Source organism: Barbatula barbatula (genome assembly GCF_947034865.1).
Source record: "Barbatula barbatula genome assembly, chromosome: 11".
NCBI classification, from domain to species: domain Eukaryota; kingdom Metazoa; phylum Chordata; class Actinopteri; order Cypriniformes; family Nemacheilidae; genus Barbatula; species Barbatula barbatula.
In genome coordinates, this window is record NC_136774.1 from 18,174,964 (window position 1) to 18,199,072 (window position 24,109).

Here is a 24,109-nt window from a genome sequence, read left to right on the forward strand (position 1 = left end):
AAACAACGCGGCACAGCGTGTGATCTAATACAAAGGGGTGCCGTCTAAAAAAAGATAATGCATGAGACAGATTAGGAGGAAATTAAGGGGAGTGCTCGAGTGACAAAGCGTTCTCTCAGCTTCCGTGTGTTCCCGCTGCTCCACTAACCTACTTACTATAATCTCTCCTCATTTCATAATGGAGAGTCCCGCGGGTTACATCACATCCCTTCTATCCTCCGCACTCTTTCACGCACCCCCAGTCTGTTGTTTTTATGTGAGTGTAGCTTGAAATAAATGCATTTCTAGATCTTACATATCCTTGCCTCACCCTGGATGTCACCATCACCCTCAAATACGATGTAAATACTTTGTGATGTTAAAAACTTAAAAATGCATTCCCCCAATGCTATTTTCATTTCACTTAAAGCAAAGGTCTGTGTAACATGACATAAAATTAATTTACCTGTAAATGATATGTACGTCAATGGGTTACGATCTGATTAACTGAAATGAAAAGCAGCTGTAAAATACTATAATATGTACATATTAACATAGGCCCACGTATAAGCTATTAAACCTAAAGCAAACCTGAAATTGTATAGGCCCGTTGTTTGTGCCCTATACAAGGGTGTTATTTTTCTTAAGTAGCTCAAATCCAACAATCACACAGGTGTCTCAGTTTACATGCAAAGGCCTTGAATCAAACTGACAGAAAGAAGCGCACATGAGAAATACACCTGGGACTGAACACCGCTAACAGTCTCCTTTATTACTATGAGGATGGGAAGACGTTTTCAAGTTTCATTTTTTTCAAGAGCCGCTGTGGGTCAATCGCAGGAACCGCGGGACTGGGAGATATTCCCACGATATTGTTGTGGTGACACACTGCCACACTTTCCCACGCGCGCTCGAGCTCTGGCGCACGGATCCTCCTTAAAGCTCGTAGCCTTGTGCTCGTGCACGCGCCGCTGCCTGGGGCATGAGGCGGGCCAGTGGAGCGGGATCATGTGAGTGTCCACGCGCCGAAAGTACAGAGAGGCACAGACGCGGACGGAGAGAGAGAAAGTGGGGAGTGCATCATATTTTTGCATAGATTACATTGCGCGCTTGAATGCTGACAAAAAGGATGAAGACTAGCACGAGGCGGAATTTACTTTAAACAACCGGATATCGGTGCTCGTTTTAAGACGACGACCCGTTTAGTTCTTTTATTTTATTGCAAGCACTCGTTTTTCAAGTTCCACTAGATTTCCATTCACTGCGTTCCAATGCGCTGGAGTTGTTTTCTTTTTCTCAGATAATAGCGCCAAAATGAGAGGTAAGTAAAGCACATATATAAATTGTAAACAAGCTTGTCTAATGATCGCAACAGCATTTTGACAGCGGTGCCCGTGATTGAACTTGATATCGATATTATGTTGCACAAACCGCGCAAGTCTTCGTCAAAGTAAATCAGTTGCGAGCGCGCATAAATATAACCGTGAGATAATCTGCAACTGTTGTTCGTTTGTGACACGACGTGGGCTAAATTTCATTCCTGCTTTGAGGCTCAATCGCCGAACACGGAAACATAATCGGCTCAGTAAAATGAGAAAACTTTGTATGTTTTTGTTTTGTTTGTGTTTTGCACTGTAAGCGTGGAAAGGAAGCGACGAGCGCGTCAAGTAGGAAATGTGTCGCTGTAATTACTCTTAACTGCCGCTATAAGCGAAATGCATTATGTAAGAACGACGTAACTTGAAGAAAATACCGTATGCCATAGTTTGATATGTCTGACAAGCTTTGTGAAAAGTTGAGAAATTAGTGTTTTGTAGGAACGCTGTTTTATGGCAGTGCGCAAAGTTGTTCAAATCTTCCCTTTTTTGGTTACGTAGGAAGCTTTAGCGCCATGTTGAACTTGAACGCCGGTGAATTGTTATTGTCTGTAGGTGATATTTATTGTTTTTATGTTGATCGGTGGGGTTCATGGGAGACTGTCTGAATGTTCAGCACACTTAGTTTTCAGTTGTGAGCCGGGGGGGGTTGGTCCTGTGCTATGCGTGTGTGTTTTTGTTTTTCAACAGCATGGCCGTTTGTGTCATGTCAGAGAGTTTATTTTCTCCATTAGTCATTGAGAATTACAAAGCATGACAACAACGATCTTACATTGACTGTTTATCGTCCTTCGCTTTATTATCGTATAATGTCTAACTTGAATTGAATTTCATCATGCCCAAACCAGTACAACCAAAGTCAATGCCTACGTTGACCATGAATTTATGTATGTAGGAAACAGCGCCTCATTTGGCGCGTAGGTGTAACAACAGGGGTTTCGATCCCAGTCGGTGAGAAACAAATACCCAATATAAAATATTATCCCAATCTGTTAATCATAAAAAGCTATTTTTTCACATTATTGCTTTATTTTCTCTTCTTAAATCTTACCGAAGTGTTTTTATATGTTTTATCACTGAAATTCCTGAATTGTGCTCAATTCTTTAATGGGTTCAGTTCTTTAAGCCAGCATTGAGACTCCTCTGAATGCCAAATCAGGCCCATTGGTCTAAGAGCGTGAATTTAGTTGCCAAAGCAACTTTTTGACATTTCACATTAGAGAACAATTCTTTAAATGACCAAATGTAATAAACTGACTCCGAGATAGACGTACTCGATTTTACTTTGCGATTTTAATTTTCAGTAGGCTCTTTTTTTCTATCCTTTGGGTATGAGAACCCATGTTTGTAGAATACTAAAATATGCCTATCTGTTTGTGTACTGAGCAGGTACCGTGGCTTTGAAGACTTAAGCTGTGAATCTATAAATGAATGCTGAGCAGCTTAATGCGCTGGCACTTTGACACCTGCCCATGAGTTTCCATTCATTTAAACTTAAGCCCAAGCTGTGAGAGAATGTGACCGGCGTTTTAAACTATTGTGGAGGTTTGAGATGTAGATTTTAGGGTTTTTATTAGGCGTTAAAATTGTACAGCTTAAAAAAAAGTGTATTCTATGTTACACACCTAAGGGCTGTTGTTGTGATTCTTTTTAACTACTTATTTGTTAACATTATAAGCAAATACTTTCCCATCTTATTAGTATTTGTATATCTGTAAAATCAATTGACATCCAAATAAATCCAGCACCTCTTTGAAACAGAATACCTTTATTTGAATATCGGAAAAAGGGCTCTTATTTGTATTTTTGTGATGACTCTTAATGTTTCCTAGGCAAGTTTTTTCAAGATAATTAATGCCCATCAAGAGCCACCTTACACTCCCTATCAGCTCACCATGTTTTTCAACTTGGTGTTGTCACTTACACCAAAGAATTACTCCATCCCTCTGCATATTTAAAGAGTGCCTCTCGGTGTCATTGCTCCGTCTCACTTTACTCATTGTATGTAGACCATTCTTAAGTGGGGAGGGAGAGAAAAATCATTACTGGCCACAAAACTGCTGAAAAACTCATGTGAGAATAAGCAGACGCTAGTGGGATCCTGTCTGTAAGGGATACACTAAACGCAAACACGTTGGTAGGATTCTTAGAAGTTCTGAGCTATTAGCCCTGATACGAACCGCTCATGCAATTCTCATGCAGTTTGGTCTGACTATGCGCTATGCAAATACAAAGTGGATGATAAACAAGACCTTTGCACATTGCCGGACAAAGTTGTTTGATTAGGTGTGATAAGAGGCCAAAGTCTTTATCATTAAGATGGGGTTTTCCCAGCATTTCACAGTGAAACTGCTGACTGGTGCTTGATGGACTAACTGGCATAGAGTGGCCCAGAGAGTAGATAAGGAGAGCTAGATTACCAACCCGGCTTGCCTGATAAACACAGCACTCTAATCAATCTTCTCTTAATTAGTTTTCGGCAGACTGACTGCGTTTGCCCGTGGCGGCATAATCAAACAAGAGCTGGTGAAATTGATATATGTTTGATGGGGTTGTTTTCAGGTATATCAGGATATATGAATAATGGCTGTATTAGACGGAAATTGCATTTTAAACCTGATGATTCAGGGAAATTACTGATTTTTAAAACTATGTTGGCAAGGTCAAAGGTGGCAGACTGTATTTGGCAACCTTGTGGTCGTAGCTGTGGCAGCACATTTTAAGTACAGTCAATTTCTCGTTTATAGATTTATGTCCAGAAAACATTTTCATAAAGTGGTAAATCTTTGACTTTCTCATGCATCGCACTTCCTTGTAGTCAGCGTATTTGTATAACTATGTATAATTGTGATTTAAAGGATAGTCTCAATACTATAGTAGTATAATTCAAGCATAATTATTTGTATTATGACTTTGCATATATAAACATATCTGGTAAAACTGGATAACCAGGTCAAAGCCGTATTGGATTTAACCTCCATGCACAGGAGACGTTGATTAAAAATAGTTTTATGTGAGTGCTTAGAGGCAGCTGGGACTGCGCTCAAATTCTTGACAAGCTGCCACATGTCGAGGGCAAGTCTAAGTTACAGTGTCGAAATATTTCCCAGGTCGTATGGTTAGCCTTTACTATAACAGAGTGTAAACGAATGACCTGTGTGATTCGAAGTCTGTTTAATCAAAGAAGCTTTGAATTGGCCTGAAACCTAAATAAGTCGTCCACCTTAAGCATGCCAAGAGGGAGGAAAAAAGACATCAAACTATTAAATCCGATTACGTCTTATGTGAGGCTACCACACAAGAGCGTCCCTCGGCTCGGTAGAAAAGTATGTCAGTAGAACAGCTTAGCCACATAGCCTGACTGTGCTACGCAGCATAGTAGCATGCGAGTCGTCAAGTTAAGATGTGAGCTGGGCCGTCAAGAGCCAATGGGAGCGCGCTAGGGCTGGGATGGTGGAACGCTCGTCACTGCGTTGCTAGGGTGATCTCCTGAATGAGTGTGTTCGTGGAATGTAGCCAGATCGCAGTTATATAACACAGGGAGGGTGGGGGCCTGGGGCTCAGAATGGGGCATGAGGAACAAGAGAGAGAGAGACAGAATACATTCCATGTAATCATCACCCTCTTTTCATTTAGTAGGACATTTCGCATAATGGAAAAACGTTCTTTTTTATTCCGGCTCGGAGTTAGGCAATACGCTTGTGTTTATCGCTGGACTTAAGGCTTCTGGAGTCGTCGGGAAGATGTGTTGTTTCTTCCCTCGGTCTATGATCTTGCGTGTGACGCACGCATCAGCTTGTGTTAGAGCAGACGTGTGATTCTGTGTGCCATAAGCCATTATCTAAGAACAGCCGGTTCTCTTTGTCACAATACATTGGCTGTTATCTAAGATATTGCATCACCTCAAAAACATATGATGATGATGGGGGGGGATTTGTCATACATCCAGATCACCGAAAAAGACAATGTTTCTTGCAAATAGCTTTTATCAGGTTTCAGGTACTCATCTTCAATAGGTGTGGTGTGAATGAAACTTTGGGCCCACCAGCATCTCATGTTATTAACCTTGTATTCAGGAAGGCCAATTGTATCAAGATAAACAACATAATGAAAAGAACAGCTGGTTTATGAGATATAGACTTTCGTGTACAGTGTGTACTCATTCCCATTTTGTTTTGTGGCACTGTTTGCGTTTTTATTAATTTCCCGTTCGGACGCAACAAAGAAACTATTCATGAACCTGCAGCTGTTTATCATTCGAATACAGAGTATCACAATCCGCTTTAAAAACGAATGCAAGTTCGCAGAGAGCGAGCTTTGTTTAAAAAGCTGTTTGTAATTCTGCAGGCTAGAGTCTTGTGTTATTATGTCACCCCGAGTAGGTCAAAGTCTTCAAATCTCTTGAATCTGTAAATATGGGTGCTAGAGTTTGACCCGGCTTTTTGTGCATTATCTTCTTTGCTTTGGTGTTTTTTAAAGAATATGACACTGGCAAAGTTTCCACTGACCTGTGCGAGTTAGATCTTTAGGCTCTGCGCCAGCATGTATTATTATTATATTATGCTAAACGATTAAAGATCAGTAGGTCAAAGATCTCCTGGATACGTGTGTGAAATTCAAGCAAATGTTTTATTTCTTTGTTTCTCTCTTAGCTCAAATCGAGGTAATCCCATGCAAGATTTGTGGGGACAAGTCATCGGGCATCCATTATGGAGTGATCACTTGTGAGGGTTGCAAGGTAAGCGAGCACAATCTTTTGAGTTCCAATCGTAGGTCAACCACACTTAAAGGGACTGTTCACCCAAAAATGTCATCATTTACTCTCCCTCGAGTTGTTCCAAATCTGTATACATTTCTTTGTTCTGATGAACACAGAGAAAGATATTTGGAAGAATGCTCGTAACCAGGCAGTTCTTGGCCACCATTGACTACCATTGTAGGAAAAATGACAATGGTAGTCAAAAGTGCCCCAGAACTATTTGCTTTCCTACATTCTTCAAAATATCTTCTTTTGTGTTTAACTGAACAAAGAAATGTGTAAAGCAATGGAGGCCAAGTACAGTTCTTATAAGAAATGTATACAGATTTGGAACAGCTTGAGAGTGAGTAAATGATGACAGAAGTATTATTTTTGTGTAAACTGTCCCTTTAAAGGTAATTGTCTTTAAAATTTTACTTTTGCTTGATACAATGATATAATAAATGAATAAATAAACAATGTTACAATACAGATGTAGCATGCAAGCATTCTGTAGTTAAACCCCGATGATCCATTCAGACTCTTGTTTGATTAAGTAAACAATGCAGCTCTTTATCGAATTGGACGTCTTGCCATTCAGAAGTCCCAGCAGCTTGTTTTTGATCGCAGGAAAAGTGTTGACTGCCAGAGCTGAGCAAATGATTTTGCAGTTAATGTTGAGCTACGAAGAAACAAAAGTGCTGGTGTATTTGAAATGAGTAAAGTTGCTATCTGTTCATTACATTTTGGGTTTAAATAAACAAAATCAGTTATTGACCAATGTTCAGTCTCCTTACAGATTGCTGGGATTGTCAGTTTGGTGTCTGACTTTTTTAATGCAATTGTATGTTTCAAACAGCAAAAATTATACTTCACCCAAAAATGAAACTTTCATTTATTTATTTACCATGTGGTTCAAAGCCTGTTTTACTTTCTATCTTCTACAGAACACAAAAGAGTTTTGAGGAATATTTTTAATTTGACTATTGACTATCCACACATGAAAGAGTCATATACAGGTTGTTAGCAACATGAGTGTGAAAAAATGAACAACTAGTTGAAGAATTGGGTTAAACGATTCGTCAACCTGGATTTCACACAATTAATTGCCAGAGTTTGCCAACTTTGTTAATAATGATAAAATTATATTGCACTATAAAACACAGCTGAACTGGGGGCCAAAATCACACCCATAATCCTTGAGATGTATCTGAAAGGTGTGAGATCCCGTTACAATGTCTTACCAGTAATTATTTCAAGAACACACTTAACTTCAGCTGTAGAAATGCGGACTATTCTTGAGCCCATTTTTAATGTTTTGTCTGGCTTTTTTTATTCATTTAGGGCTTCTTCCGCCGAAGTCAGCAGAACAATGCTATGTACTCCTGCTCCAGGCAGAGGAACTGCCTTATTGACCGAACCAATCGCAACCGCTGCCAGCACTGCCGCCTGCAGAAATGTCTGGCTCTGGGAATGAGTCGCGATGGTGAGTTTACTCTTACCCGAGCAAACTTCCTCTGACGTTTGTTTGAGATTCTTTTGGTCCCATTTAATATAGTTTCAGTGTGTAAATAAACAAGTTTGACATAACCATCGGTCGCAGGCCTAAAGAAACACAACTAGACATGAAGGTTTTGGTTTCAGTTTTCACTTGCATCTAGTATAAAGTTGGCCTGCCTCTTTAAGAGGTTTCATGTGCTCCTAGTTGTTACTAATGTATAGGGAACACACATACTGATCAAATGTTTACATTGAACGCACTGCCAAGTGTATAAATATGTCAGCCTTTATCAACAATCACATTTTCCTTTTCTCTGCAGCCGTAAAGTTTGGCCGCATGTCCAAAAAGCAGCGTGACAGCCTATACGCCGAGGTTCAAAAGCACCAGCAGTCCCAGGAGCGGGCAGGGAGCCTAGGTGGCGCCGTACCCAGCCATGCTGACGAGGAGACCAGAGACAACAACAACAGCCACGGCCGGGCTTACAGCCGGGGCTCTAGCACCACTCTTAGCGACCTGGATGACATCACCATGCTACCGGACGGCCTGCTCTTCGATCTACCGCTCACGCCAGAGGGAGCCGGCGACTGCTGCAGCCTGGAGCTGCTAGGGGGCAGCGGAGGAAGCAGTTCATCCTCCCAGAGTTCGCCTGAACCAAACAGACAGGAGTTTACAGACACGCCACACATCAAACATGAGTACGTGTCTGGACTCTTCTCGCGCTCCTCGCTGCTTAATCCACCCGAAGGCTGTTCCATGCTGGAAATTGGTTAGTTTAAGTGAGCTAACAGAAAACTTCGGTGCACATGATGTGGTTGATTGTATTTTAAAACTGTATGTTTTTTGTAGAACGCATCATACAGAACGTGGTAAAATCGCACATTGAGACGAGTCAGTACAGCCAAGAGGAACTGAAGAGGTGTGCATGGACCCTCTATACACCTGAGGAGATACGCACCTACCAAAACAAGGTATCCGCAGGAGGCGGTTTGCGTGATGCGTCATGCTTTCTGTTGCTTTAAGACTAGGTGTGACTTCACGATGGGAACATCGTGATCCAGCAAATACCCACCCTAACATTCTATTCGCATGAATCATGCAGAATACAATAGTTCAGGTTATAATTTCTTGAAAGCTTGATTAAAAGTACTTAAAAAGTACATCAGTCAAATTTGTATCATTTTAGATCATTATTGCAATCAAAGTATGGGTGGAAATGTCTAACCGATGTTTCTTTTATCCAAGTCCACTGAAATTCTGTGGCAGCAGTGTGCCGTGCACCTCACCAACGCCATCCAGTACGTGGTGGAGTTTGCCAAGCATATCTCTGGCTTCATGGACCTTTGTCAAAACGATCAGATTATTCTTCTCAAAGCAGGTCAGCCTCAAATGTGTGCAACAGAACTACCAAGTCTGAAATTGATGTAATTCACAAAAGTCAATACATTCCGCAAATTCTCACACAGTGTGGAGGCAATTATGTTTAGTTTTCAATCTATAGTAAACTCTTTCCATCAGAATAATTTATAAGTAGTTATTAAATAAATGAATATATTGGACTGTATTCTTTCATTTGTTGGGTCTATGGTCTAACAATGATTCTTTTCTTGTTTTCTTCCCCTCACTCCTTTTCACTCCTGTGTATCCTTCTTTTGTGCATTGTGTGATGTGCCTTTTACTCAATTTGTTATTTAACTGAAAAAAAAAACTTCACTTCACTAAAACAACCATTGTTGAATGTTTCCATATCACGATATCTGTATTATTAAATCCTTCATTTGAAAATATTTTGCAATTTGTCTGTATGTGTGGGCATCGTTTTGTTTCTCCTGCTTTTCCCTGCCGTCCTTCTCAATGATGCTGATTCTTCAGGCTGCTTGGACGTGCTGTTGATTCGAATGTGTCGGGCCTACAACCCCATCAATAACACGCTGATGTTTGATGGAAAGCACGCAAACCCTCAGCTCTTTAAGGCGCTCGGTGAGTCATATAGACAATCGGCATTTCAAAGACCTAAACGAATCTCCATTTTCTTGACCTCTGTGTACGGCACATGACAGTGTAATTTTGCAATGTATTTACTGTGTGTTTCTCCCTTCTGTAGGTTGTGATGATCTGGTAAATGCTGTGTTTGAAATGACTAAAACTCTTAATCGGCTGCAGCTGTCTGAAGAGGAGATGGCACTGTTTTCTGCCACTGTACTTCTGTCTCCAGGTAGTTTAACATAATTAAAAATAACCCTTGCCCTTGGCAATGCATACATAGCCGGACATTCGGTGAAACCTATTCAATGACCAATGAAAGAATAGAAAGAGCTCATTGATGTAGAAACCACCTCATTTTGTATTTCACAGACCGACCTTGGCTGACAGATACCCAGAAGGTACAGAAACTTCAGGAGAAGTTGTATGTTGCATTGCAACACTGTCTTCACAAAAGCGGTCCCCCGGAAGAAAAACTGGCGAAGGTAACATTATAATCCCCCAAAAATCATTTTAAATCTGGTACATGTGATTAGAAATATAGTAACCGGCTTTTCTGTTGGATTAATAGATGGTGTCCAGATTGCCCATGATGAAGTCGATTTGCAACCTTCACATTGATAAACTGGAGTTTTTCCGCCTCCTTCATCCAGAAACAGCATACAGTTTTCCTGCTCTCTACAGGGAGGTTTTCTGCAGTGAGATCTCCTTTCCAGACTCCACTGAGGGCTAACATTCATTGAAGTGCCATACTGGTGCTGATGAGAGAGAGAGAGAGAGGTAGAGGTAGCGAGTGTTAAGGAAAGAAAGAGGATGAGAATAGGAGGTAGATGGAAATGTGTTTGAGAAAAAAACAGCAACAAACTGACAATCCTGCACATTTACACTTTAGAAGTCCATCTCCTTCAACTGTAACCTTCCTCTGAACGGGACGATCCACCGAATTATTTAAACAGGACCCAGATTTCTCACAGTGCGATGTTTAAATGATGCCCATGTATGAATGTAACCCATCCGGACATGTGGCACGGCCTCAGGGTTAGGACAGAATGTACTATTTATTTTTCCCTGCCCATATGTAAACAAGCTCTCGAGGTTGAAAAAAAGGTGATGGTTTTGAAAACTGTTCAATCGGACCAAATGCTCCTGAGATCATAAATGCCACGCGGGCAGTAACACTTTAAAAGACACTAACATACAGAGCATACGTTGTACAAACGTGCATGCCCACGCAAATGCCACTTGATTAAGATATTAGATGGATAAGATACTATTTTGATAGAATATTAGATGTTTGAAAATATATTTATATACAGAGTGAGATGTATAGACAGAGGTCTGAATAATAGAAAGTTGCACCTTCGAATGAATGTTCTCAAGCCTCTTTGGAGACTTGGAGTTCTGGGATGACTGAACTGGATGTGGATTTTGCCTGACAAGCTTTAGATGTAGATGCAGATAAACAGCACTTCTTGGTGCACCACAAACACTGGGGGAACTATTAAGAAAGGCTTCCGTGGAGACCGTCTTTTCGCATGGGAATTTGCTGTCGCCCCACATTAGACGGCTGAAAGACAATGGCACTATGAGGAAATGTTTCTGACTCAAGACCCCTTCAATAAAAGTACAGCAAACCACTTAAACGAAGCTTTATGGGAGCAGGGCCTCAAGAGACTGCAAAGATCAGTGCAGGAAACGGATGGGAGGAACTTTGTTTTTAGAGACAGCGGAGAGACAACTTGAGTTCACGCTCAGTCTCTCGGACACCACGGAAATGAGGCCCTGATGTCAACATTCAGTCCTCTGTTTCTCTTCAGCTGCATGTAAAGTGGACTCACGGGCTATACCTCATGCATCGAGTCTGATGTGAGGACCTGTTGTGTTGCTGTGTGTTCTTTTCCCACAACCCTTTCAACTTGTTGTGCTCACATGTATTATAGGTTGACAGAGCCATCAGCTACCCCCCTGAGTTAGGGGATATTAGAGTTGGTTTGTTTTAAAACTTTAAGATCGAAAATATTTCATGTCTTTCTGCCATGTGATAGCAACATCTATTCTAAATCAGGAATTCAGAAAATCGTACAGGCTGGAGGTCTGTGATTTAGGAGTGGCCCAGATAACTGGAAAGCCCCAGCGAGGATTTTAAACTAAGACCCCTAGTGGCCAGATCGAGACATTACACGAACTTAAGTAGCTGTCAGATTACAGGCTATGTATATTTTTTTGTAAATATCAACCTTCAGTTTTCTGACAGTTACATTGAACACGCTTGTCTGATGTTAGTTGTAGCACTGCTGGAACAGTGCTGCTGTCCAAAATGTATATTTTCGTGTATGTTTTTTAAAGGTTTGTGTAATACACTTATCTGGGTGATTAATACAGTATCATCATGTCTGCCTGTGCAATAGTCAGTCTTTCTATTTTTAGTATTTGAGGGCCTTTACAAACCAAGGATTCATCTCCTTGGATTTCAGAAGCACTCCAGCCTAGATCATTTAACACCCCGTTGCTTAAATTCGGTCTACACTTTATTTTTTACACGCGTCTAGTATGAACTGACTAAAGTGGACGTTTGAGAGAGATTGTAACAAAGAGAAAATGATTTGTCAAAACATTTTGTGGAGTGTAATTCGCAGCCCGCTGCAAACTGTCACGAGTGATCGCCCTGTCCTTGAGCGCAGTTTTAAAAGTGTGCGTTTCTGTCTACACTCAGGGAGATAGCTGGGTTCTCTGTCCTGCAGTCTTCAGTTAGCCTAGCAAGACACCTTGCACCAAATAGAAGACCTTAAACCTTGATCACTGTGTACGGTAAATTTACTTGTGAATGTTAATTGCAGAAGTATCAGAGACTTTTACCCCTGTCTTACATCAGTGCTTTTGGAGTTTGACTCATTTAAAGAAATAGGATCAAATTATATATATATATTTAAAAGGCTTATAGATAAATGTAAGGATGAATTAAATCTAGTGTTTTTCGTGATCTTTTTCTGTCGTTTTAGTCTTTTTCTGTAATATATTTTTTCACCCGTTTAAGTGTCATCCTTTGTCTTGGAGAATGGAAATCCTATTTTTTTAAACATTGGTTTTTAAAAAGAAAATCCCTTGAGAGTCTTTACTGTTTGCCATGATCGCTCTGTGGTTATTTTCAGTTTTAACTTTATTGTTTTAAGTAATAAAATCATGTTATAGATTTTAAGGAATATAATTTATGATATATTATGGATACAGAAAATAAAACAAGCACATGAAAGAGTTTCTGTTGTACAATGAGAATTAAATACATGAATTCCAGAATGTAATAAAGGTCTTTTTACTTTAAATGAAGTGTTTTGTGGTTACTAAAAATATTATAAATATAACTTTATTAAAGATTTTATTTCTTGAAGCTCCTTTGAAAGTGAACGGATGAAGAGTCCATGGAGGTACCAGGTGATCTGGAATGATCTTTTGGTGGAAATGGTGGAAGCTGTTTGGAGAGGGAATTCAAGTCTAGATCCTAAAAGGAAACCAAGACATTGTTACAGCTGAATACATTTCTGCTCTTTAGTGGCTAAATGTAACAGATTTCAGTCTGAAAGTGTTCAGTAAAAAATAAATAGCAAATGACGCCATTTCCATGGAAAGTTTTCTGGTAAATGTTTGGATGGTCGTACTAGCCTCATGTGTGAAGAATGAGTTCATCTCCTGCAGCTCAGGGTGAAAGTATGGAGTAACAATCTCATGTCTGAGTGCGATTCGGTGGCGTCTTTCCTCCTGAAGCTCTTGTCTAATTATGATAAACAAAACCGTCTGTGTATGGACCTCATTGAAGCTTTGAAAAAAAAACTTTAAACAGGACTAAGTGTTTACCCGTGCCTGGTAATTCTGTCTTCCCACAAAGAATTTAGCTTCTGCGTAGTGACACTAGAAGCAGAAAGGAGATGTTACAAAAGCTATTCATCACCGCAAACTATCCCATTTTCCATAACATTTGAACTCTGGTCTGTTTTTTCACATGTTTTTGTTACTGTACCAGCTCTTTTTTATTGTGAGCAGAGCCGAAGTCTAACTGTGTGCAGAGTCTCAGACAGATGCCTTATTGGTAAAATAAATAATGAGCAGTACCTCTCCGTGTGTTTCTCTGCGGTTTTCTCCTGTAGGTTGTTGGATAGTTGGCCTGCACTCACTGTTTGAGTATAAAGAGATGCTACATCACCTAAGAAATGAAAGGAAAAACACATATTACCCTGAATGCCCTGAATGCGAGGTTTGACTGTGCTTGACAGTTTAGCTTTCAAGCTAACCTATGACCTCTCACACCACATCGAGAACACACGGTCATTGTAAGGATATACAGTTAGGATTTTTCGAGCTTTTACATGTTTCATAATATTTGCGTGAAATGGTGACCTCACCCGACAGAGGTTCCATGGCAACTTGTGGATCTTCAGCCTCAGGCAGGGACTATAACAAACGGAGGGTTTAAATTAACAATAGTTTAGCACAAACAATATTAGACCTCTAAATGATAAATTATTTCTTTGAAAATGTATTGAATAAATATGAATAAATGATGTTGGATCATTACAAGCTTCTGTGCACATCGGGGGTCCTTCGGCTGTATACTCTCTAGTTGATTCTCTCTCTCCAGCAGCTGCTCCAAATAGACCTGTTGGATTCAATAGACTGTGATAGTTAAATTGTTGGATTTATAACAGGTTTTGTAATCATATTTAGTAGATCTGTGGCCGGAAGTAGAAGCACCTTGATGTTCTCCATCAGTTTCCTGCGCAGAGGTTCAGCAACAGGAGGATGCTGGATCACCTGACGGACCAGCAGCACATCAGGGCACTCCAAAACCGGTTGGGCTTGAATTGACGTACACTTGGGTTTATTCTTAATCTCGAGCCCGCAGCCAAGTGCTGTGCCAAAGGGGAGGCCTGGAGTCCTCTTCTGAATGCCGAGGGTGGACAAAAATCAACACTCATCACAGCCTTAGGTAAGTCACCTATTAACTGCATACAATACAAACAGCACGTTCCAAAAACGAATGTTCAGTTTGATACATGTTCTGCTACCTCAGATGAAGGGAATGAATCCAATTTCCTCGATTTGAGATTGGTGGGAATGATGTCATCTTCATGCTTAGATAAAAGCCAGTGAGAATCTTCAGGACAAGGTCTCAGAAGAGTGATGCAACATGATTCTGGAAAGAAAGAAATCAGAAATAAGGGAATCAGGCCATAAGGGAAATGTAAACACCACAGATATGTCACTACCTGTTATTTAAATTTATGTGCCAATGATCATATGAAGTTAGGTTTGATGAGTCCTGACCTTGCGATTCTGGTAGTGGGTCGGTGACAACAGCGACGGTAGAGTCACTGTAAGCCTTCTGCAAACCATCATCTACATCCTGAGCTCTCAGCAGCTCTGAGGCTGATCCATCTTCATGTACCACAAACAACCTCAGGCACAGAACACATTTGTTTTATTCAAACTAATGAAGTCATTTCTCTTATGAAAAGCCAAAGTTACTGCTGTTTTTTTCAGGTGTGAAAAATGAATATTTGTCCAATGTTGGCAATGAGAACTGTGTTTCCACTCCCAAAATGACTTTCCAGTAAGAGAACAGTTCCACCTTAAAAAAAATTCTGTCATCTCATATGTCATTTAACACCTGCATTACTTTCTTTATGAAGATATTTTGAGAATGGTTTTGTGTCCATACAATAGAAGACAATGTGTGCCAAGGGTTTTACGTTTACAGCGTTCTTCAAAAGATCGTTTTAGTGTTCTGCTGAGGTAAGTCAGTCATACAGGTTTAGAACGACACGAGGGTGTCGACTTTTCCTTTTGGGTTGAACTATCCCTTATTATCATCTCTAAGGCAACAATATAACTGTCTTCTGTTGAGAGACTGACCTGGGTGGGTGTGTTTTAAAAGCAGCATTCTGTAGAAGTTCTGTGTCTGACTCCACATTTTTTGGTTGTTCTGATCTACTAGTAACAGCAATCTGACCGTCTGCATTAACCTGCAAACAGCATTTAAATGCTCTAAGTGGTTGTTGAAAATTGCATCAATTGATTCACAGTCTCAGTGTGTTTGCTATAAACAGTATCATGCTTGAATTTCATACTTGAAACCGGTTTCCATCGGGGTCTATCATATCACAGAGGACATCAGCTCTTTGGTTCATCACATATTGTCCAAATTGGTTAGTATCTGTTCCAGACTGATGAGAAGTGTACACCGCTCCACCATCCTTATCGATGTGAAGGACACCCCCACCACAGGGGTAAACCTACATTAGAAAGAGACCGAGGCTTTATGGACCAGGTTTATTCCTATAGCTCTCATGTATCTGTCCATCCATCCGTCATCTGACCTTGTATGATCCATGAGAAGTTGTGGTGATGGAGGTGCCATCCCCGAAGAGAACTTCACAACCTTTGCCTTCACAGTCCATTATCACTGTGGCAAACTCAGTTTTCTCCACTCCAACCAGCTTCTCTCCTGGAATCAAATTGTATGTAGCATGTGTACAATAGTGTACTTTGTTTCGAATATGTTGATATAATGTTTCAACAGTGCATAATGAAAGTGAAATATTTAGCTTCCCCGTTGCTCACCTGAGATCATATGTTGTTGCAGCTCTCTCTGCTGGTTGAAGGTGGTAATACGCGTCCCATCTGCATGATCCACAATCACGGTTTCATCTCTCCTCAGCACAGACAGAACTTTGTCCTCCCGTGTGACTACGACCTACACATTTAAGATTTGCATTACAACAACAGCCTTAAAACACGTGTTTTCTTTTGAAAAAGGTGTTGAACTTAATTCTTTTAAACCATAATTTCCATTGTAAGCTGGTCAAATGATAAATAACAAGGCCGGACTTGACTTACTGTTCCATTTAAGGGGTCTGTGGCATGATAGGTCAATATTGGCTGTGCTTCGATTTTCTTTCCTGCCACAGAGGCAACCCTTTGGCCAGAAGGGGTTGTGGTGGTCCAGGAGCCTCCTGTAACCTCAAAACTGTATGGCTTTTCTTTTTCTACTGATTTCGGTTGAGTCATGTCATCTGCATTCACCGCAGAACTAGCCTTGCCTGAAAATGATGGACAAATACTTATTTGTTTGGTTATGTACTGCTTTCCCCTACTTCCCCTCCACAGCTCGCTTTCAGGTCTTCCAAAAGAAGTCGTTTGTTGTAATATTAATAAAATCATTTTATTTGCAATCGCAAGAACTCCAGTGAAATTTAAAAGATACGTTAAATTGAATAATATTTTTCTTAAAACCAGATCATTGAGATGAACGGGTACAGTATACCGACACAAAAAGCTCTCTTCGGGTATTTTTTTCTCAGGTATATGAATGATGTTAAACATAAATATTGATGTTATCTGCAATAGTGAATTATGTTACCCTTCTTGTTTTTAACGCCTTTGGTGTCCACTGCTAGTTCTTTGATAGACTCTTGGTCCTCTGCAGGTGTCTGTGGAACTAACACACACACTGGTTCTGAGTCTGGACTTCTACTTACAGTACCGTCTGCAAACAGGACCTTGAAAACAAATCCACACATTTGTTACAATATATTCTCTGACATAGTATGTTTATGTGTTGTAAAATGGTTCAAATTTATGAACTGAATGATAATAATCAGGTTGATATAACAATACCTCAGTAGATCCATCTTTCATGTGTTTTATGATTGTTCCTCTGCAGGTAATGACCCTGGAGACCTCGGTGTGCATGCTGATGTCTGATCGAGACCCGGCGTTATAGTATCTCTGTTTTATCAGCAAAGAACAACTGCTAGATTGATCGTCTGCAAAATAAAGATCTTACAGCTAAAAGTGAAAGAAAAACTATTCCATAAATATAGGACGTACTCGAAACAGGAATCTTTCTGTGGGTGGCACGGTGCCACTCAGCCAAAGTGCCACCCAACCTTTAGCACAAATACCTCACCTGCTGGATCCTCAAAATCAAAGTACAGAATGAGTCCATTAGGGACAGACACGTGAAGTTTTAGGAACGCTGCAGAAGAACTGTCCGTGTGCTCATGCTGTGTCTCAGGAGCCTCTGCCTAAGAAGGCAATAATACATAATCATATCACACACTATAATGCACCTAACTAATCAGAATTTGTTATTAATATTCTTTTGTCCAGTCACCTGTTGTTGGTCAGTACAGGAGTTGGACACTATGGGATCGTGAGTTTCCGATTTTGTCCTGTTCGGGCTGGTATGACTACAGGAGAGCCTAATGCCACTTGCCAGTACAGCATAGAAAGAACCAAATTTCTCTGTCTCACAATCTGTTTGGCCTCCAAGAGCAGCTGGATTGGGTGAAACAATATCTGTAGTTACAGTAATTTTGTAATTGTTTGTGGAATAGAAGCATGTCTAAAATGTACTACATGGTGTCTGATTATTTTATTTTCTATTGCAAAACAATATAATCTAGTAACACAACACTTGTCTGCATTTCCTACCTTGTTTGATCACATCAATGTCCTTTAGTTCATCCTGTTCTTTCTTTCTCTCTGATATGTGTGTGTAGAAGTGATGGCCATCCTTCTTAACACAGATTTTCAGTTGGTTTAACCCTAAAGATACAAACAAACTTATTTAATATTGTAAAATGCGTGTTTGCGGCATGTACATGTCTATGAATAAGTTCAATTAAACTGAGTTTATTTTTATTTTCAGACCTTGTATGAAATGAAAACCCTCCACATCTATTTGTCCCCCATCAGATGGATAGAAAGACTGAACTTCCCCGTAGACCTGGACTAGTTTCCCATTTAAACTGTAGCCTGTGAATGCCTTCACAAAACATTCAAATATGATTACAAATTCAGCATTTAGATCTTGACATATGATTTCATGTAACACCAGTTTCTGACATTTGCTTTTCTTGTGTCTGGTGGTCCTTGAGGTGACTCTGGAACATCTCTGGTCTTGTCTCCAGTCACTGAAGCTGAACTGGGTGTTTTGGACACAATCTCTCTGCTCTTTCTTGAGGAAACGGGGGTCTTCATCTCCTCTTTTACTTTTGGTGTGGCCTTCCCTCCTTTCTCCTTACTTGTCTTTTTGGATTCATCCTCCTCATTTAATCTATCCTGCTCCATTTTCCATGCCTACAACAAATACGTGAGGAAAAATAAGAGTTCCTGTTCTTCGAACATGGTTCATGGTTATGAATGTGTAAAGGGTTTTTCAACATAACTGTCAGGTTTTTTTATCTGGACAGCACGATATGAAATTTAAGATGAAATTGAATTTATCTGTGTGCTAATATATAATCAAATGTGTTAAAACTCACTTTTAGAGAATCCTTTCTTATATATATTTCTGTGTCTATGATCTGGGCTTTCAGGGGTGAGTCTAAAGAGGAGAAAGTATTCATGTGAATATTTAAACATAATATCTCATCCCAAGTGATCTCTTCTAATGTATCATTCCAAATATCTAATACGGTAACACTGTGTTATCTGAATGCTTATGCTTTAAGGGATTGATGTATTAAACATCGGAAATAAATAGTTGCCTCTTTTCAAGTCGCTCTCTGAAGGAGTTTGTATGAGAGTTCTCTCTTTTTCTTTCCTCTCCTGTTCAAGGTGCCATTTTTCCTCTTCTTGTCTGGTCCATTCACTGATGGAGTCAGCCACATATTCCATATAGTACCTACAATAATTAATGTTGATGTGTTTATAATGAATATTAAGTTGGTGAAACTTTCCCTCTGACAGGGTTTAATCATTTTCCAATATTACATTTAGCGAAAATCCTAATTATAAAACATTATTACCTTTCATTTTATAGGACATTAAGGTAAAAAAATGATACTATTAAATTAAATAAATTTTATAAATCTGTCTTGTGTTCAAATAATCATAAAAGGAGTTGTAAGATTGAACTGTGGGATACCTGAACCCCACATTTGTGTGAAGGGATGTATTCCAGAATTCTTTGCAGCTCCTGTGAGGGCTCATGGGATGATGGCAGATGACATATATAGCATTGTCTCTGCAGCAGTGAAATTTATCCACACATCTGTATGTTTCAGATGCAAACTGAAGGACCTAAATATGTGAAGAATTTGTGACAGCATATTTGAAACGCAAAATGCAAAAACAACATGAGATTTGTTTGAAGTTCTGTACCTGAGGGAAAACACAAGCCCTGTGGTTCTCCACAAAGTTCCAATGTCCTAATTGTCGAATCAACGTCTTTTGGAGGTCTGTTATGGTCACTTCATTACCCTGCTAGGAAGTAAAATATACCATATATATCACATTATAAATTGTAGCTTATTTGTGTCAACATAAGCAACATTGAATCATACCTGTTGCTGCTCAGTCCGAGCAGAAATTTGTGCTGATCCTTTAACAATAAAAATATTTTTTTGGAAAGCATAGGCTTATTTATATTGTATTTATCTGTAAAGTCTATAGGCTATGTAATGGCTCTTTAATTATGTGGGCGCTTTAGTCACACCTGGTGTGCACCTGTTGTTCCAGTACAGGTGTCTGGAATATTCAAAAGGGTTGTCCCATGGTGTGGGGCTGGGAGGTTCTGGTCCTTTAAAACAGCCACTCTCATCCACAGTAGATAACCGCATGCTTTCGAACACAAACAGTTGGAGAAGCCGCTGTAGCTCAGACCAGCTTATAGACTCTGGGGATGCGCACAAACCGTGTAAACACACATTGAGAAGAACTGGTTTCCCCTGGAATCAATTGACCTTCTCCTCACCATCAGTGCAGAAGTGCCGCAGCTCTTGAGATCTGCTCAGTCTATCAGAGGAACTCTCAGGAAATCTAGATACAAGGCTGGTCCACACCAGGCTTTGTTTCATGGTGTCTGCTTCGATTTTGATAGGATCAAACCCATCCAGGGCCTGCAATTTAAGAATCGTGGATTACATCTGTCATCGGTCAGCTATACCGGCATCTCAGGCTGTAGGAAGGACAGTTCCTGGACAGATGATGGTTGGTCTTTCACAGAGCTTAAATGTTGCAATGGCATTTATATGCATATGCATACCCTTTAGATGTGAACTTTTCATGATCTGGAAAATTCACTATTGTCCTAAGATTACACAGTAAACATATTTTATGTCCCAGTTTGTGTTCGCTGCAAATGTGCTAAAACCATTGGGTTTAGTGCTTGATCAATAAACATAGGTATATATTCACATGCTCACAGACAATTGGTGTAGTCTCCTTGACCTCTCATCATGGTGATTTATTAGCAGGGGTTTTTTCTGATCCGTAGTTGTTGGTGTGTCTTGGATTCCAAAGTCCTCCATCAGTTTCTGTCACACACACAGCTTATTGAAATTTCACCTGATGTAGCAGTCTAGTAATTGTTTCCTCTAAAACTGTTCTGAGAAAGAAACCTTACCTTCCTGTCTTCTTCTTGCATTGGCAGAGACATAACAGACGAGACCATGTAATTGATTAGATCTTTATCTGTTTCATCCAAGTTTTGCTTTGAATCAACTGATCCTGACATCACGTTCTGTTCTGATGCCACCAGCTGCCCAACACACAGGATAAACTGAGCAATTTTCAACGAATAATAAAACTTGCAAACAATGCTCAAACATTAAAAACATATCAACTGTTTTATAATGCTATAAGAATTGCAAGCAACTTTAAACCAACCTTAATAAACGTTAATTTAGGTAAAACAACTTTACAAGAGAAACATTATGCATGGTTATGCATCAATTGCACGTTATGCATGGGTTCCCTCACCTGCTCAAGCATGCAATGCAGGATGAGTGGAACAGATGTGATTTCAGGAGCAATTCTATCCAGTGTGTTACAGTAATATCTCATGTCAACGTCTGTGGTAAGGACAGGAGACTCTGGCTCTGCTGAACAAACACAAAGATTCAGTTCTGACTTTTTTATGTTTCAGAAAACAACAGGCGAACCATTGGTAGATGTTGTGCTCGTATGCTTTATCACATAATATGAATTGAACACAAAAACTGTAAATGTATATGAAAATGCAATATCTAGTTTAACATCTATTATACCAGGGTTTTCCTCAGTTGCTGCTTTCCTCCCTGGAGTTTGTATAATCTAAAGCAAGAATAAACAGATTCGATGTTAAATCTGTTAAGTGTTGAGCTTTCAGACTTCACCACTTTTGCAATGTACCTCAAATGAGCTCTGTGGTCGTGACTGCTGACTGGTTCGGGAGGCCATTGGCACATGGATCAGCTTCATGGAGTTGAGATAATGACTGTGCTGTCTTCTGCAGTCAAGACTTTTATACACCAGACATGCTACACCTTCAAACATAGCTTCACCAAAAGCCATCTAAAAGACATCAGCAGATGCATTAATGCATTTGACGGACACTACCCAAAGTGGTTTGCAGTGTATTCAAGCTATACATTTTATGTGTTTGTGTTGTGGATCAAACCCATGACCTTTTCCTGCTTAGCAATGCTCTACCAAACAGGAACACAGATGATACAATGTATCAATTCTATATCCTAGATAGCAACATTGGAAGGTAAAAAATCTGTAATGTGGTACAATGAAATTGTTTTATTTTTTATTCACCATGGCTTCAGCATTGCCTGTGTCCTGGGGCAGCAGATGCCTCTTCACACTGTACTTCAATCTGGCCACATCGAAGAGTCTCGATCCTTCGCTCCCACTGTTCAAGACTTGATCCAACTGCTTCCAGAACACATCTAACTCTTGCTGCCTCTTCTGCTTCAAGAAATCCACTTCTGGATACAGGATCAAACGTATGCTTACAAATAATCAATTCTAATAATCCATAATCTTGTTCAACCAAACATAGCATATTCTGCATTATCTCCTTTTAAAGGTATTAAGCCAGTTTAAAACTTGCAACTTGCCCTGATCTTCAGGTGAGTTGTGATTCTCCTCTGCTGTTGTTTCTTTGAAAGCCTCTGATTGATCTTCTTTCTCTAAACCAAGTCTAATAACATTGGACACATGGATACCCAGAGAGTTCAATGCAGAGATCAGATAGGGCTGGTAAAACCCCATCATTAGGATGTAGTGATGCGGCCCGTCATCTGGCTCATCGTCTGCACAGAGGTCAGGGTTCATTTATTAGAACTATCAAAGATTCATTTTTATGTAATCTCTATGGAATCAGGCCTCACCTATGTATTCAATGTTGTTTTCCTCCTCCCCTCTCCGTTTGAGTTTGGCGTTCTTGGTTGAAACTGATAGGTCATTTTTCCCCTTCACTGCCCCTTTACCTCCCTGATCCTTGCTGGCATAATTTGCTTCTCCTTTTACATGTGCATTGTCCTCTAGAGCCTTAGAGATACATACTCTGTGTTACTGCTCATCACAGACATTTAATTATGTACAAATGTATTTATTTAATCAGAAATACATATGACGCCAACACAAGTATAATTTTTTATTAAAATATATCAATTAAAACACTCTTACCTTCCGTTCAGCAGATCTCTTTTGAATGCCATTGTTTTTGAGTATCAGAAGATGGAATTTTATCAATTTTGCCATTAGGTCCACAGTAATTGTCTCTCCAGCATCCATCTGTGACTTTGCAACTTCAGTCACCTACAGCAGCACAGATATAATACCATTTGCATAGATGAAAAACATAACCTGAGATGTCATGTTTAAGACACCAAAACATTTTTTTTGAATTATTACATTAAAGGGTGTGATTATATTTCTGCTTATGATTCTACAATAGCTTTAAGACTAGACACATGAATAACAATGCCCACCTCATAAAACATGGGAACATCTTTAGTCTTTCTCGACTTTGGGTTTCCTAGTTCATTTATCTGTGACACAGAATATTGGTTCATTTACGGCAATGAAAAATATAGTTATTATTTTATTAATGTTAATGAAACTATTTAAAATGACACTTTCCATTGATCCATATTGTATTGACTACTAGTTTATAGTGTAATTATATTATGCGTGTGTATTATCAGACCTTTTCCAGAGTGTTCTGCCAGGAAAGCACACTGAATAGCTTGCGCAGGGGCTTCTGAACTGCCTGTATGAGGGCACTACTGAGCTGTTCGTCCTCTACTTTTTCGGTCTGCACCAAAGACACACTCACCCTCCAGTCATTCTGAAAACATAGATGATTTAAACGAGAAATAAATGAAATGTAAACAGATCCACATTTTGAAATGCTTACAAACCCTGCATTAGGTTTAATGCCACCTACAACCAGACAGCTATCCGTTTCCCTTCATTAATTCACCTGATGGATATTTACCTCTTCAAATACAGCAGCAGAAAGAGATGACTCCCAATGTTTAACAGACGCTACCCTAGCTGGAGTAACCCCAGATGGAGTAACGCTGGCATTTCGTTTGGGGGGCATATTCAACCTAAACTCACTTTTTACCCCTACCCGTCCTCCCTTATTAAACACTACAACAGTTTCGCTTTTTAGATTTCTGCGCGAATTATTTTAGCCCAAGTTTGCCCGTATTCACCCAAGTTTCTAAAAGCGTTCTGGTAACCCAGGCAACTGAA

At 39.8% G+C, this 24,109-nt stretch overlaps 2 protein-coding genes across 2 annotated transcripts; one reads left to right on the forward strand and one right to left on the reverse strand.

Annotated features, from left to right (window-relative positions):
* The first annotated feature begins 924 nt into the window (after positions 1 to 924).
* On the forward strand, positions 925 to 12,892 carry rorca (RAR-related orphan receptor C a). The gene is made up of 10 exons (XM_079468004.1): positions 925 to 1,300; positions 6,008 to 6,093; positions 7,438 to 7,579; positions 7,914 to 8,360; positions 8,441 to 8,562; positions 8,837 to 8,969; positions 9,464 to 9,571; positions 9,696 to 9,806; positions 9,947 to 10,059; positions 10,146 to 12,892. The coding sequence occupies exons 1-10, from the start codon at positions 1,294 to 1,296 to the stop codon at positions 10,305 to 10,307; spliced, it is 1,431 nt and encodes a 476-aa protein (XP_079324130.1). The 5' UTR covers positions 925 to 1,293; the 3' UTR covers positions 10,308 to 12,892.
* A 55-nt stretch (positions 12,893 to 12,947) lies between these two features.
* On the reverse strand, positions 12,948 to 23,954 carry spag17 (sperm associated antigen 17; the record flags this gene model as incomplete). The annotated part of the gene is made up of 39 exons (XM_079468141.1): positions 12,948 to 13,070; positions 13,232 to 13,340; positions 13,679 to 13,769; positions 13,969 to 14,017; positions 14,142 to 14,222; positions 14,318 to 14,506; positions 14,620 to 14,759; positions 14,891 to 15,021; positions 15,479 to 15,588; positions 15,694 to 15,858; positions 15,943 to 16,070; positions 16,187 to 16,319; positions 16,463 to 16,665; positions 16,986 to 17,124; positions 17,243 to 17,391; positions 17,535 to 17,652; positions 17,742 to 17,905; positions 18,062 to 18,175; positions 18,281 to 18,395; positions 18,476 to 18,709; positions 18,895 to 18,956; positions 19,120 to 19,256; positions 19,500 to 19,654; positions 19,736 to 19,837; positions 19,918 to 19,955; positions 20,070 to 20,249; positions 20,328 to 20,472; positions 20,979 to 21,113; positions 21,335 to 21,456; positions 21,622 to 21,667; positions 21,746 to 21,907; positions 22,021 to 22,041; positions 22,157 to 22,329; positions 22,462 to 22,656; positions 22,735 to 22,894; positions 23,033 to 23,164; positions 23,338 to 23,397; positions 23,556 to 23,696; positions 23,847 to 23,954. 39 exons carry the CDS (start codon positions 23,952 to 23,954, stop codon positions 12,948 to 12,950), a joined length of 4,959 nt encoding a protein of 1,652 aa, XP_079324267.1.
* Positions 23,955 to 24,109: the final 155 nt, after the last annotated feature.